Source organism: Octodon degus, unplaced genomic scaffold (genome assembly GCF_000260255.1).
Source record: "Octodon degus isolate 3935 unplaced genomic scaffold, OctDeg1.0 scaffold00215, whole genome shotgun sequence".
Lineage (NCBI taxonomy): Eukaryota > Metazoa > Chordata > Mammalia > Rodentia > Octodontidae > Octodon > Octodon degus.
Window position 1 is genome coordinate 326,393 of NW_004524791.1, and position 15,476 is coordinate 341,868.

Sequence of the window (15,476 nt, forward strand, 5' to 3'; positions counted from 1 at the left end):
AGACAGACAGACAGACACAGAGATAGACAGAAATAGAAATGGAGAGACAGAGACACTTCACTGAAGAAAAGGACTTCACTCATGAGGTCCTCCCTCTTCACCCATGGTGGCACCTGCCAGGCTGGTCACTGATAGCGTAGCTGCTCAGGCCCGGTGAGATGCCAGGCGGGTACCTGTCCTGAGTGCAGCTTCCTCTTCAGCTGTGGCGCCTGTGAACTGTGGCTTTCATGTGTGGAAGCAAATGAGCACCCAGCTGCAGAAGGCCCGGAGGCCCACGGGGGTGTCCTCACGCAGCATGGTGGGTGGCCCTGGGAGCCAGCGGGGGCCAGGGGACCCAGGACGCCCAGGCGTCCCTCTGCACTGTGGTTCTGCGCGGCACCTTCCATGCACCACACCCTGGTGGCTGTGTGTAGGGCTGGGATGTGACCCCACTTTCATCTCAGGTATCGCTCGCCTGGCTTCCACGTGCAGTCATGGTACGACGAGGTGAAGGACTACACGTACCCCTACCCTCACGAGTGCAACCCCTGGTGCCCCGAGAGGTGCTCGGGCCCCATGTGCACCCACTACACGCAGGTAAGGGGGCACCTGGCCCTGCCCCCAGGGCTCCCTCTCCTCTTCCCCCTTCTGTGAAGTCCCCTATACACACACCTGTGAAACCTGGGCACCATCCTGGCCTTCATGTCTGCCTTTAATTTTATGGTGGCACCGGAGGACAGACAGAGGGCACAGTGGTCCTCACTGCTGACCACAGACTCCTGGCTCCAAGCACTGCTGGGGCAGCTGCCACCCTTGGGTGCCTGCGAGTGTCTGTTCCTGCAGCGGGTCTCGGTTCCTATGCACTCCCTGTGCACACTGCCAGGCCCAGCCATGCGGGCCTCCTTGCATCACCTGGGTGCCTGCCCCTCCCTCGAGCTGTGACAGCCATGTGTTGTCTTCACAGATAGTCTGGGCCACCACCAACAAGGTGGGCTGCGCCGTGCACACCTGCCCCCGGATGGACGTGTGGGGGGAGATCTGGGAGAATGCCGTCTACCTGGTCTGCAACTATTCTCCAAAGTGAGAACCAATCGCATGGGTTGAAGCCCTACTGCCTGCTGGGGAGGGGCGTGGCACAGTCGACTCTGATGGGGAGGCCTCCCTCCGCTCACGCTTCTTGCCTGGGAGTGGGGTGAACTCTCACGGGCGCCATGGCAGTCTGTAGTCACCCAGCCTCTCCCGAGAGGGAAGAGCTCTGGGGCATCTTGGGCCCATCGGGGGAGCCGTCCCTGTGCCCCTGCCCGGTCCTGCGAGTCCCAGGCCAACTGAGTAGAGATGAGGGCTGGAGCCTGCAGAGGGCCTCAGGGCGTTGCCCTCCTGTGTCTGCAGGTGAGGTGCCCAGGTGTGGCCCCGCCCCAGTCTGCCGTCCTGGGTTGTCTGCTCCTTGGGCCATGATGCTGCAGGTCACAGAAGGGTGCGTGTCCCACAGCTGCCCTTGCAGTTTGCCCTCCGACGGCACCAGCAGGCCATCATCCTTGCCCTTCTTGGGAAGTGGCTGGAGGTTGGCACAGGCCGGACCTGGTTGATTTAACCTGGTCGTGAATGGCCCTGACTTCACGCTGGCCCCTAATGGAGCCCACTTTTCAGAAGAGTAGCAGAGGCCAGGACTGGGAACACTGACTGAGGCCACCCCATGGCCTACTTTCAGCAGGGCCTGGCTGGGAGGACTCCACTCCCTGCTTCCTGGGACTCCTCACTGCAGTGGGAAGCAGCTGGCTCCTGTCCTCCCTGCTGGCTATGAGTGGGTGAGCTGGGAGCCACTCTCCTGACCATGTCTCTGGTCTGTCCCCAGGGGAAACTGGATTGGAGAGGCCCCCTACAGGAACGGCAGGCCCTGCTCCGAGTGCCCGCCCAGCTACGGCGGGGGCTGCAGGAACAACCTTTGTTACCGAGGTAGGGCACCTAAGGTCAGCCTTCCCACCCGCGCTGGCCTCCGTGGTCTGCCCCCACTGCTGTGTGCACAGAGCCCCAACGTCCGCCACGATGGCTCCCTGGCGGGGCCCCTGAGTCTTGAACATCCTGTCCTGTGTCTCCTCCCAGCTTGGTTATAGCTGGACCTAAAATCCCAGAAAAGCACTGAGAAGGTCCCGATGTGCAGGTGTTAACTGGAGCCAACTTGCTTCCTGTGCCCTTGTCCCCAGCACATCAGAGCATGTACCTTCCTTTTCCTGGGCCTTTGTCCTAAGCAGAGCACCCTCCTCCTGCCACCCACGGGAACTGAGTTTCCTCTGCCGGTGGTGGCAGTTCCCTTGTGGGCACTGGGTGGCCCCGCACTGGGAAATGCACCTTTCTGACTGGCTGATCATCTGCGAGTTCCTGCCCCATCTGCGCAGCTCCTGTTTTTTTGTATGTGATACACGTTTCTGCCCAAAGCCTCTTCCACATCTTGGGACTGGCCCCGAGGAATAGTATGGCGGGCCAGGGACCTGTGTCCACGTGGCTCTGTCACAGGCCCAGTGATGGCCAGAGGCCTTGCAGGATGGTGGGCGGCTGGGACACACACTGTGCAGATGACCTGTAGGGTCAGCTGTAAGGTCAGGCCTGGGGCCAGGGTCCCGGGCCCTCCCAGACCTCTGTGTTCTGTACCTAGCGAGCTGTTCCCACTCCCTCTGCCTGCTCGGGGGACGGCACACCCCTGCCCTGCCCCTGGGTTTCCTCGACTCATGGACAGCTCCCCTGTCCCCTGGGTTCTCATCACCCGAGATACCTGGGAACCCTGTCACCCTGTGGCAGTGGCTCCAGGGCCTCAGCTGTGGCAGGTGTGTCCTGTGGGCTTGAATGAAGACACCTCCTTCCCACAAAGACTCATTTTCAGAAAACAAGCCCACACAGAGGCCTCAGATTCCAGTTTACCCAGGAAAGGTCCGGCCGTGTTCCTGACTCTGTATTTTTGGTGGAAACTGCCCAACTTTGCTTGGCAGGCCTGTGGATTCTCTTAGCTAACTATGTGGAAAGTCTCCCTAAAGCGCCTTACTAAGTAAGCTGCTTAGCAAGTGTGAGCGTGCTGCCCAACCGGGCCCTAACCTGTTACCGCGACTCGAGGCTTTAAGGATCAGGATCCAGTGAAAGCAGTTTCCTTCCCTGGAACCTCCCTGTGTGGGGACAGTGGGGGTGGATTGCAAGGGCAGAGCTCAGCTTCCTGCCGGCTGCTCCCTGCTGTGTGAACTTGGGGTGCTCCCTTTGCCTCTCTGGGTCTCGGTTTCCTCCCAGTGGTGTGGGGCAGCAAGCTAGGGAGGGGCCATTTGCATTAATGTTTAGTAGAGAGTTGTGAGCTTTGTCACCAGTTTTAGAACCAGGACGACATGGGGTATGATGTATGGGGGCCGGGCACTGAGGAGCCATGGCCACCACCTGCAGGGCTGGGCATCGGCTGTGCCCACCACCTGGGGGTGCCCCACTTCTGGTGTGTGCATCTGAGGGCGCTGACTCAGGCTGGCCCCTCAAACAGCGAGCCCTCAAGGTGCCTGGCTGTTTCGCCAGACTGCAGCAGCCAAAGAAGGCTGCAATTATGAGCCTCAAGATGCTGCAGGCAGTGGAAGAAACCAGGCTTGTTCCTGAGGCAGCCCGGCTCCCACAGAGGCCACACTGAATGGCTGCATTGACGGGAGTGGGGCCGGCTGCTGCGTGCATAGTCCTGCTGCCTGTGGCCCTGCTCCGGGGAAGCTTTCTGGATGTTCTTAAATTGTAATGGACCCAGAGTTTCCAGGGTGTGGATGGCGCATTCATACAGTTTGGTGGAGCACTGGGGGCAGGGTGCCCCACGAGCGTGGCGTTTTGGCTCCTGGGCTGGGGCTGTAGCAGATAACAGCCTAAGCGTGTTGCCGACCTGACTAGGCTCGAGATGGCGCCGCGTGTGGGGCCTGCACCGCAGTCCCAGCACGCAGGGTGAAGCAGGAGCGTGGCAACTGTTCACGGCTAGCCTGGGCAACTTAGTGACTTAGCAGGATTTTATCTCAAAAAGTAAAAAGGGGGCTGGGAATGTAACTCAGTGTGAAAGCCCTGGGTCCAATCCCCAGTGCCACCACACAAAAAGGCAAAAAATAACAGGACAGGGACCAGCCTCCCAGGTCACCCCGCCGGTCTACCTATGGGACCAGGTTGCCTAGGTGGGGGTACAGTCACCAGGAAGCAGCTAGGGAGTGGAGAGCCCCCGCCTGGGGAAGTCTCGGAGTTGCTCAGGGTGGGGTTAGGGTAGGGTCGGGCTGACGGTCACATGGACGGACGTAGGATGCTGGGTCAGCCCTCGGCTGGAGAGAGCTTGGCTCAGATGTGGAAGTTAGGCCATGGCATTGATAGATCTCGATGATTTGACTTTAATCCCAAACCTGGAGGCCTGTGAGGAGCATTGCTTCCCCAGCTGGAACCCACCCTTGCCCAGCACACCTGCTACAGCACCCGGTGTGGAGTGGTTTGCTGACGACCTTTAGACTCAAGATGGCATGAAGGCGGTACCCAGCAGACGCAGTACTTCAGATTTTGAATTTTGATCTTTTATGGGCCGGCAGGGAGTGGCACAGTTCCCTCTCTGGATGCCCCGCTGCAGCTCCTGTCAGCCATGCAGGGATTGAGTCTTCCTTACGGAGCAGGCTTTGGTCAGAGCACCTGCCCAACTGGCCGGGTGTGCGCGCTCTGGGCACGCTTACAGCCGGCTGGGCCGGGCTGTGTGTGCCGTAGTTCAGGCTGCTAGCTGCGTCTCTGAATCCAGGTGCTTTCAGCTGCTGGTAGGTTTGTTAGGCAGGAGCCCTTGAGGAGACAAGGGACTGGGCAGGGAGGACCCCTCGGTGCCGCGCAGGCCTGCTGACCTCCCCCCACCCAGCTCACTTTTGAGCCAAATCAGCTTCCAGTCACTTTTTCTGGCTTAGATTTAACCAAGGGCATCCTGGTGGTCTGCGGCCAGCTCATGGTGGGCAGCTTATGGCCAGCCTTCATGATGAAAATGAAGATCTTTAAATTGAGGTTCAATTCTGGCCATTTGCCCAGTGGATAAAAATGCCTTAGTGCACAGGGGTTGCACTCACGCCTGGAGAAACAGAACATTTTGATGTCCTCTCGGGGCAGAGGATTGGGGCCACAGGCACTTCCTGCTGTTGACGGGAGCTGGCCCTGTGGGTCACAAGGCCTAGGGGCCCTGAGTGTTGGCCAGCCCAGCTCCAGGTGGAGATGCAGGTCCAGTTGGCTGCGGGGTCCCCTGACTCCAGGCTACAGAAGAGCACAAAGTAATGCTGGTGGCGAGGGGTGGTGGGGGTCTGAGTGTGGCACAGTCTTTGTGACCCCCTCCTCCACAGTCTCCGAGGAGCGGAGGGACTTGGGGAAGCTTCGGCTTTGGGAGCTGCCCCCTCTGGCAGGTGTCAGGGAGGTGGTGCGGGAGGTCATTCTAAACCCCCTGTTTGGGTGCTGGGGTCAAGGCAGACACTGTGAACAGGGACAGTCCCGTCCCCTAGAGGACGGGCTCCTCCTGACCTGTGTTTCCAACACATACCCATCCCTGTTCCTGAAAGAAATTTTTGCAAAACCACGCCACAGACAAGTTTTAGTTCCAAATTGCACCGTTCCCCTACAAAGTGCATGTCTGTTAAACTGCACTGTGTTGCTCTTTTCTCACCCGCCACTGTGCAGAAGAGGCCCACCTCCCCACGCGTGAGACAGATGAGATGAACGAGGTGGAGACGCCCCCAGCCCCCGACGAAAAGCACGTCTGGGTCCAGCCAAGGGTGGTCAGGCCCACGAAGCCCCGGAAGGCCTCTGAGGTCACCCACATGAGTGAGTGCAGGGGAGGTTCTCTGGGGCGGGCGGTGCTGGGGAGCAGGGAGCTGAGTGGGCCCAGGCTGACAGGGAGGGGAAAGGAGGCCATGGGCAGACCCTACATGGTTTCCAGAAATGACATTCTTAAGTCATGGAAGAGTCTTTGGGTGCCATTACTTGCCAGGATATATTTTCCAGTTGGACTTTCTTGTGTCCTTTCGAAAGAAACCTGGCTGAAGTTGGGTTCCTATGGAATGGCTTCTGTGAAATGTGGGGGATCAGGCCTGTGTCGGGGCTGGGCGAGCGCTGAGGTCACCATTTCCCCCATCTCTGCTGAGCGGGCAGTAAATGCTTTTCTGGACCTCTGTTACTCCCCATTCCAGAATCCCTGATGCCTGGTGCCCTCCTGGCACCCCAGCACCACCCCGAGAGCTCTCTGCCCCCTGCTCAGGGGCCTCAACTCCCCTTCTGCTTTCGTGGACGCCTGTAGCTCTGCTTTCCCCAAGCACCGGGCTGGCCTGCGTGTGGGGCCCATCCTCTCGGAGCCCCGCTGCCCCTCACCAGCCTCCAGCCTTGGTTCCTTGGCACTCCTAGCCCTGTGCCAGAACCCAGGACTGTCCTGAGGCTAGCTGTGACCCTGCTTGGTTCAGAGCTGAACAACAGGGCTGGGTTTTTTCGTTTGTTTGTTTTTGGTCTTTTTGAGACAGGGTCTCACTGTGCAGTCCAGGCTGTGTTTGAGCTTACTTTGTAGCCCAGGCTGGTCTCAAACTTGCAACAATCCTCTTGCCTTGGCCTGCTAAGTGCTGGGATTACAAGTGTGCACCCCCTTGCCCAGCTCAGGGCCAGTTTTAATAACGCAAAATTGCGACACGTGTTGTTTCAAATAATACCAGCCTCTTGGACTCTGATGTGTCCCTGTGAGGTAAAACAGGGTGCCTCCCGCTGCTGCTGGGAGGAGGGGACAGTCCCCTCCTCGTCCATCCATGCTCGGGGCAGGGCCTATGCCCCCGACGCCCCTACTTAAAGTTCCCAGCCCCTGTGGCGGCTGCATGCTGTGGCCTGTCATTGGTGTGCAGACGCTCTACGTGGTAGGCACTTGGCAGGACACACTGCATCGTACAGGGGCTCTTTTGCCATGGCGTACACTTGTGATCCCGACGTTCTGGGAGCCAGGTTCCTCACCATGAAACACATTTCCCTTCCTCTGCAGCCCAGGTCGTCCATTGTGACACCAAGATGAAGGACAGGTGCCACGGCTCCACGTGTAACAGGTGAGCAGGGCCAGACTCTGCCCCAAAGCGCCGGCCGTAGGTACAGGGCAAGGTCAGTCAGCCAGCTGGCATGGTGCAGGCTCTGGCAGTCGCGTGGAAAATGGTGCCCACCCCCGGGACATAGAGCCCATCTCTTCCCCCACGTGCCTGCTTCTGCATTCCAGCTGGGCTTTCCCTTAGGGACCTGCTGGTCACTGGTTTAGAAGGGAACTGAGGGGCCACAGGGGGATTCCAGCTGGGTTGGCCTTGGCACGGGTACCCAGGCCTCAGGGTGGACAAGGTTACTTCTCGGGGCCCATCAGGGACAGCCCAGTACAGAAGGGACCTGTCCAGCAGCCATCAATGTCCCTCAAGAGGTCGGAGAGCGTCTGCCAGGACCAGTGCAGCCGGCAGTGCCTGGCCAGCGGGATGCCCGCCGCACGCAGCCCCTCCCTCAGGCCTATGGTGGGGAAGCCGTGTCCGGAGAGGGCGTGGTACAGCTTTCTTTCTTCCCTTTTTTTTTTTTAGCTTTCTATGAATTCTGTCATCAGTTTGTCTAAAGCTGAATAGAGCGATCTAAAGCACCTGCTGAGAAGTGAGCGCCGCCCTTCCCATCTTCTCATGGGGCTTTGGGGCCTGGTTTGCCAGGAAAACGCTTGCTTGGGATGGTGGCCTTTGTGCCAGCCAAGGGTTGGTGTGCCCCAGGGCGAGCCCACCCTCAGCAGCTCTGGTGGCTCTGTGTCACTGTGTCCGAGGAGCCTATGTGGATGTCTGTGGGGTGGGATGGAGGGACACAGCAGGCGGTGCCCACACCCCGAGCCCCGCGGTCCTGTGCCACACTCTGCCCAGCTAGCTTGGCCTGAGGATGGCACACCCCCGTGCCCTCTGGGGAGGCCAAGCAGACGTCCCCAAGCCACCTAGTGGGGCAGATAGGACCTCTGGCAAGGAGAATGTAGAGTCTGTCCCCCAGCCTGGGTGCAGACCTCTGGGCCTCAGGTGTGACCTGGGCACCCCTCAAGCCTGGGGACACCCAGCCTCACCTGGAGAAGCCTCACACAGCCCGGCTTGTTTTCCTGGGTCCGACACTCTCACTCGGCTTCCATGATGTTCAGAGATTTTCCTAAGGAACTCGGGAAAGCCGCAAAGTATGAAGCCAACAGGAAGTGTCCTGGAGCCCCCGCCCCCCCCCCCATCTGATGGGTTTCCTCCCAGGCCTTTTGCTATGGGTGGATGAGGCCAATGACGCTTGCGCAGTTTCCTTGCGATTTTCACTTGCTATTTTGCAAAGTCCATAAATATTCCCCAAATGCTGCCAGCATATGTCCAGATGGTGGTCTGTTGGGCCATTTCCTTGTCACCTGCTAGCTTTTTTTCTGGTTTGCACCATTACAGACAGCTGGAGTATACAGCTGGCTTTTTACAGGGGTCGTGTACTCACCAGGAAATCCCAGTGTCCAGGCAGGAGCACAGGTGGGGGCTGTGCCCGAGCCTGCTCTTGCTCCGTGATGGCTAGAAACACCCCCTTCATTTGTGTGTCTTCAGTGACGGGGCCAGAAGGGTTTGGCACATCAGTAGTCCCTAACTATTGTTTGTGAGCCGTGCATTTGTCACCAGTCCCACACACGGGATGACGGTCTCTGAGACTGATGTGTGCAGATCCGAACTTTAGCGGGGGCTGGCTGAGCCACGACTTGTCCTAAAGGGATGGTGCCTCCACAGCGAGGAAGCATCCCTGAATTGGAGAATGAGCTGGGGAGAAGCACGTCGAGGACAGTGAGGCAGTCTGCCACCATGATTGTCCTCAGCACCGCTTTGTTCCTGACCCACAGGTACCAGTGCCCAGCAGGCTGCCTGAACCACAAGGCCAACGTCTTTGGGACTCTGTTTTATGAAAGTGTGAGTGGCTGCGCTGATGTTCTGCTCCGGCTCGTGTGGGAGGAACCCTGTGTAGAGGGTGGTTGGTTCCCGTAGGCAGGGCGGTCCTTTCTACCTGCGGTCAGAGCGTGTGTCTGGACTGCCCTGTACATGTGCTCAGAGTTCGACAGCTGGCTGAGCCAGCCTGGGTGTGACCGGGCCCCGCTGTCTGTCTGTCCACACTCCACTGAATGAGAAGAAAGGGCCATTGGTCATGCTCGTGGGTAGAGTGAGCGATCGGGTAAATTCCTGAAGATAAGCAAGATGGGCACAAGGACATGATTAGGGGCAGAGGTGACAGGATTGGGGTGACCTTCAGCCCAGCCTCGTGGCTTTTAGTGGGGTTGAGGACAAGGGCCCAGGGGTTTCCAACAAAAATGAATTCAGACCCCTGCATGGCCCTCCTCTTCGCAGTCCTCCAGCATCTGCCGGGCCGCCATCCACTACGGCATCCTGGATGACAGAGGTGGCCTGGTAGATGTCACCAGGAATGGGAGGAAGCCCTTCTTCGTCAAATCTCAGAGGCACGGCGTGGAGTCGCTAAGGTGACTGTGCTTGGGGCCCCGAGAAGCTTCCCCTGGGGTCCCGAGTTGTTAGCGAAGCTGTGGATGGTATCCAACCATAGGAAGCCAGCGGGGGGTGGGGGCGGGACAAAAATGATGCAATCCCATCAGGCAGAAGCAGCCCTGGGAGCCACTCGGCACACATTATTCAGCGGGGCTCTGAGTGCAGGCTCACTTGGCTGCATTTTGAGTCCTACTTGCCTGCATTTTGCTCTCCTGGCCACCAGCAGTGTGTGCTGGTGAATGGCTGATGGTTCTTTGTCTGCGTAGGCCTTTTTGTGGGGGGTGGGGAGCAGGGTCTTGCAGTGTAGCCCAGGTCGCCCTTGAATCTTGGTGATCCTCCTGCCTCAGCCTCCTAAGTGCTGGGGACACTTTATAAGGACAGGACATAAGGCCGTTACGTCCTGTTTCATTTCTTTGTACCTGTGATCCAACCCAGGGGCTGACACGCCGGCTGTAAATCTGAGACCTTAGGCTGTTGTGTCAGTGTTTAAACAAGTTTTGGGTTTAGTCCATCTGGATTGGGTTCAGGTTTGGGGGGGTTAGGTGCCACAAGTCCCCTGACTCCAGCTCCTCTGATCCTAAGCTGTTCAAATGTGGGTTGCACCCTTATTTCCTCCTCCCCATGAGGACTGCCACATGGATGGTGGCTTCCCAGGCAGGGGCTCCTTCTCCTCTACCTGCTGGAGCAGAGGTGCTGGTCACCTGCAAAGCTGGCCCCATGGGGCTGCAGGGTCTGGCTGGCCTAGCTGTTTTGCCTCCTCCGCATGCCCTGTGGGCCAGCTCCTCCCTGGGGTCAGGCCCCTTTCTGTTAGGAAGGTCACAGCAGGACCCAGCTGCCCCAGCAGCCTGGCACCAGGTGGAGAGCTGGCTCAGGCTGCCTTAAGGGCAGGTCTGGTGTGCCATGTGGTGCTGGGGATTGAACCACAGGCCCTTGCCCCTGACTCATTTTGCTCAAGAAGGCGCTTTAGACAACTGAGCTAACGGGCCGGCACCCAAGAGCTTCTCTAAAGCAGTACTTAGGAAAGAGCTGCACGCTGAGCACTGGGAAGCCCGACCCCCACCAGGAGCCCTGCCCTCTCCGAGACCCTGTGCCTGGTGTACAGGGGGTGGGGCGTTGGGGACCCTGCCTCCTGTCTGCAGTGCAGGGCCTCAGTATGTCTCACAGTGCTCATTTTGGCAGCCTGCCCCTTGGACATGGGCCCACAAGAAGGGCTCAGGACTGCCCTGGTCAAGGCCTGGGAAAGCAGGGACAGATGCCCCTGTCCTGTCCCTGTCCCCATTATGAGTCACTTGGAAGACTTTGAAATCATCGAGGGATTCCCATTTGCAAGGCCTCCTGCCTCCAGGGATGTGGCAACATTTCCTCTTCTGTCCTAGGGAGGGACCTGGCCGGGCTTAACACTTTCTCGGAGACGTTGGCAGCCGACCAGCATCAGCCATGCAGAACAAGCAGGGCAGCCATGCAGCAGGGCACAGGGTGGAATGCTGGGGTCCCTGGGCATCACGGCATGCCTGTGCACAGGTCCCCGCTGCAGAGCAGGGGTTCTCCTGTGGCAGCACTCACGCCAGTGGCAGTGCATTGTGCAAGAGCGGGTCTAGAGGCTTCTAGCAGAGTCGTGGGCAGCAGAGGGGAGCAGCCCAGTTCCAGAATGTTCCAAGGGGCGGGGAGGACAGGAGTCGAGGCTGCCGTGAGACACCTGTGTGCGGTGCTGCTGCTTCTCAAGCACTGACCTCGTGCTTTCTTCTCCAGCAAATACAAACCGTCCAGCTCATTCATGGTGTCAAAGGTGAAAGGTAAGTGGGGCCAGGCCCCAGGCCGTGGGCTGGGTCGGGTTAGGTCTCCCGGGATTCTCACTTCCTTTGGTCACCAGTGTCATGCTGCGGGCTCTGTGTAGTCCGCCTTGCCCGCTGCTCTCTGCATGCCTGCCCTGGTAACTGATCTGTCCCCTGGGGTTGCCATGGTGCTGATGCCCGGGTCTGGGCTCACTCCGGGGCTCCTTGGGAGGCAGCTATTCCTGTCCCTTGGTAGCAGCCACCTGGAAAATTGTGCTGAGGATGTGGGCCCTGTATGGGCTCCGCATGGGCAGAGCTTGATCGATTAGTGATGTCTGCCATGGCCAGCGAGGGAGGCTCTCCCTGCTGTGCTGCCAGAGGGGTGCAGGCTCTGCTGGGAAGCAGGGCCAGGCAGGAGCTGCCCAGAGTGCTGTGCTCTGGGCAAGGGACTCTGGTCATTCTCCCGGGAGGCAAGAACATCTGCTTAACGACCTCCATGAAAATATGCTGTAGGGTTTTTTTCCCTTATTACAAAAACAGTGCCTACGTGATCTAGACCATTTAAGAAATAGAAAGAAACACTTCGTGATGTTTTAAAGCATATACTTGGCCTAAATTTCACTAGAGATAACCACTGTGAGCATCTGGGTGGATATTCTAGTTTATTATGCCATGTATTAAAAAAAGACATATCTCAGTAATGGATAAGCTTTAAAATTTGAGATGGAATTATTTATAGTTTGGTAACCTGCATTTTTCTTTAAATAACTGTGAGTTAGGAACATAGTTCAGTGCTTTCATTTTTTTATGTTCCTCTAAACCCAACTTCTGTGACTCCCCCAGCCTCTCACTGACCAAGTGCTCCCGGGTCCCCATTGGTCTTTGAAGGGTGGCTACGGAAACCCGTGGCCTGTGCAAGTGACGGACTGGACCAGGCGCAGTAGACTGGCCCTGGGCCAATCTGCCACCAGCAGTGTTTCTGAATAAAGTTCTATTGGGACACAGCCACTCCCACTTGGTGACAGGCCAGAGGGGCAAGGTCCTGATGCAGACGTCGGCCCACAGAGCTGACACGCCGATTCTCTGTCGTCTGGAGAGAGAGCTCGCCCAGGCGTGGACATGCTCTCAGAGGCCAGTGACAGGGCTGCTTTTAAACACAACAGGACCTCGAAGGACAGTCACCTGCCCACAGGCAGCGACTGGAGTGGGGCATCTTGGCTCTTCTGAAGGGCGGGCACAGCCATTCAGAGGCCGAGGCAGGAGGATTGCAAGTTGAAGGCCCGGTCTTGCACAAACCGACCGACCGACCCAGAGCACTGCCCAGAGGGTCGGAGTCGCGTGTGAAGACCCAGGGCTGACCCCTCTACCCACACACGTTCCACGTCTCTGTCCACAGAGCAGGACCTGGACTGCTACACCACTGTGGCTCAGCTCTGCCCGTTTGAGAAGCCGGTTTCTCACTGCCCAAGGTAAGGCGGGAGGGAGGCCGATGGTGCAGCGATGCGGTGCGTGCCCTTTGGGTGGCCTGGGCCACGGAGGAGGGCTCTGCTCCCGCCTCGGAGCTCCCGGTTTGCCATTCTTCTTTCTCAGTCCAGTCCAGGGTCTTGGGAAGCGGGGTGACCTTTGTGCCCCTAGATGGGCTCAGTGTTGGCCCTGTTACCTCTCCCGCTGCAGCCCCTGCCGACCACAGGGCCTTTCTGTGGCTGTCCAGGGGCCTGAGGCTGCCGTCGATTTGGGGGGTCTGGCTTCCTGTGCCCTCAGCTGTCAGAGCCCCTCTGCTGGGGGCGCCCAGTGCCCCTCCTCCTGCCCCCTCTGGCCCATCCGGGCTTCTGCCTGAGCTGGAGGTGCTGCCTCACAGCCTGATGGAGGGTGTCCTGGTCACCCCATCCTGGTTTCTGCACAGCCATGGGAAGGGCACACGGGAACGACCTCCATGGCGGTTTGGCAGAGGGGCCCCCAGGTGGAATGTGGCTGTGTGCTCCATTCCTACAACTGCTCCCCTCCTTGGTCACATTCAGCAGAACATTCTGACTTAACCCCACACACACACTGTGGGGCTGGGGATGTAGGATTCCCTGACCCCCAAGCCCTCTGGGGACAAGGACAGCCACCTGGGGGGCCAAGGGATGTAGCACCCCAGGCCGGGGCTACAAGATTCTGGAAGGCGACCCCAAGCCTGAGCAGAGGAGGCCAGGGGAAGATGATGTGGGAGGGAGGGGAGCCTCGATTTCGCCACGCTAGGACTGTCCCCCTCCTCACCCCCTTCACAGCCTCATGGACCCCCTAGCTTGGGTGTCACATGGGGTAACAGGCTTCTAGTAACTGCCTGGAGCATTAAGGAAAAACAGGACAAAATAAGGTCAGAAAATACAAAGAAAAATTTGACAGAATGCGTGTATCTCAGATGTGAGTTTCTTGCCTGCCTTTCCAGAGGATGGCAAATGACTCTCAGACTCCCAGTACTCGCACGCTCTCTGTCGCTGTCCCTGTGTCTGTCCCTGTCTCTGTCTCCCTCTGCCTCTGTCTCCCTCTGCCTCTCTGTCTCTCTGCCCACCTGCCCCTTCCCCTCTCCTCAGGAATGCTTGGCCTTGTGCCAATCCTCTGCTGCCCACCTGTCATAGGCCCTGTGGCTTCGGTTGCCACAGGGTGGCATGGTGGCCCCTGGGCTCCGGCCCGCAGTGCCAGGCTTTAGAGAAGCACAGCAGCCTTTCCTAAGCAGGCCTCATCTCCTTCCTGCTTGGAGGCTCCTACTGAGGCCCCTTTCCAGTCTGACGCCTTCCCTGGGCCTGCTCACCGGGTACCACAGCCCTGATGGCACACTCTGACAGCATGTGTGGGCTGCCACCCTCTCCACCAGTCTGGGGCGAGGTGAAGAGAAGCCCTTGGTTGATCCCCATGTTGCCCCCTCAGTGCTGGCCACACACCGGGGCTGGGACTGCATTCACACTGCGGCCTTCAGGGCCCCAGACTCCCGTAGCTGCTTGTGCAGGGTTTTGTCCCCTGTCCGCTGATGTCCCCTCCTGCCATTCGTGTTTGCCAGAGTCCGCTGTCCAGCCTACTGCAGAGACGAGCCGTCCTACTGGGCCCCTGTGTTTGGAACCAACATCTACGCAGATGTGAGTACACGCGTCCTCCTGCTGCCTCTTGGGCCTGCACCTCAGGAGTTACCCTCGTTCCAGGGCCTGTCAGGGCAACGCTTTGCCTTTTTGCTCTGGGGCCTGGGGTCTCCATCTCCAAAGGCGTCCTTGCGCCTCCAGGCCCCTGAGTGTGGCGTGTGCGGCTGTGCCTCGCCTTCTCCAAATGCCCTTTCCACAGCTGAAGCTTCCGGGCCCCATGCTGCCCTCTGGCCCATGTGTTTAGCAATCCTCCGGCTCTCAGAGCCGTGCTGCCTCCTGCCCGTCCCTGCAGAGCCAGGCCGAGGTGCACAGAGGGGTCCAGGCCCCCAGGCTGCACGTGGGGTCTGCACTTCCTGGTCCCTCCTGCCTTGTACAGGGATAATTTTGCCTGGTTTTTCTGGGGGTCCCTGGACCCTGCTGTCTGGGGCTGAGGGACACAGTGGCCTGAAAGACATAAACACAGTCCTTGCGCAGCAGCTGAAGGCTGGGTGGTCTTGCACGTCACCTACCTTGCTGTGGTGCAGCCAGAGCCAGGATTTTCCAGGCCAGGAGACTTCTGGACTAAGGTCCCATGGGTCACCCTTGCTGGTCCCCAACTGGCGCTGAATTCTGTAATCAGCCTCCCCTCAGCTTCTGTTTCTTTGGAAGGAAAGCTGAGACAGCGTCTCACTGTGCAGTCCGGACTGGCCTTGAGCGCTTGGCCATCCTCCTGCCTCAGCCTCCCGAGCGCTGGCATGACAGGCATGTGCACACACCTGGCTCCTCAGGCTTTGTGATTCCCCTCACCACCATCTTCACCCTCATCTGCCTTTAGTTGTTCCAGATTCCTTAATGTGAGGCAGCCTTCATGACTAAGCTCCCCACCCCTTTGTGTTCTACTTTAAGTAGCCCCTTTCTTTTGGAAAATGGTTCAGCTAAAATTGAATTCTAAAACTTAGGACTTTTTTGAAAGAGAAAATAAGGTATATTGATTATTACACTGGATGTGTGAACCATATGCTGCTGTTAAAGGACAGAGACCGTGATTTTAAGTGATTTAAAAATAAAGGGATCAGCTGGGCGTGGTGGCACATAGC

General features: G+C 58.5%; 1 protein-coding gene across 1 annotated transcript in view; it reads left to right on the forward strand.

The window, feature by feature from the left end:
- Crispld2 (cysteine rich secretory protein LCCL domain containing 2) overlaps positions 1-15,476 on the forward strand; it is a 39,025-nt gene that overhangs the window by 11,761 nt on the left and 11,788 nt on the right. Inside the window, exons 4-13 of the mRNA XM_004644968.2 lie at positions 444-576; positions 944-1,059; positions 1,832-1,932; positions 5,656-5,799; positions 6,992-7,052; positions 8,861-8,927; positions 9,360-9,490; positions 11,262-11,305; positions 12,681-12,753; positions 14,325-14,400. Coding sequence (XP_004645025.1) covers positions 444-576; positions 944-1,059; positions 1,832-1,932; positions 5,656-5,799; positions 6,992-7,052; positions 8,861-8,927; positions 9,360-9,490; positions 11,262-11,305; positions 12,681-12,753; positions 14,325-14,400 — 946 coding nt within the window. The remainder of the gene's footprint in view (positions 1-443; positions 577-943; positions 1,060-1,831; positions 1,933-5,655; positions 5,800-6,991; positions 7,053-8,860; positions 8,928-9,359; positions 9,491-11,261; positions 11,306-12,680; positions 12,754-14,324; positions 14,401-15,476) is intronic.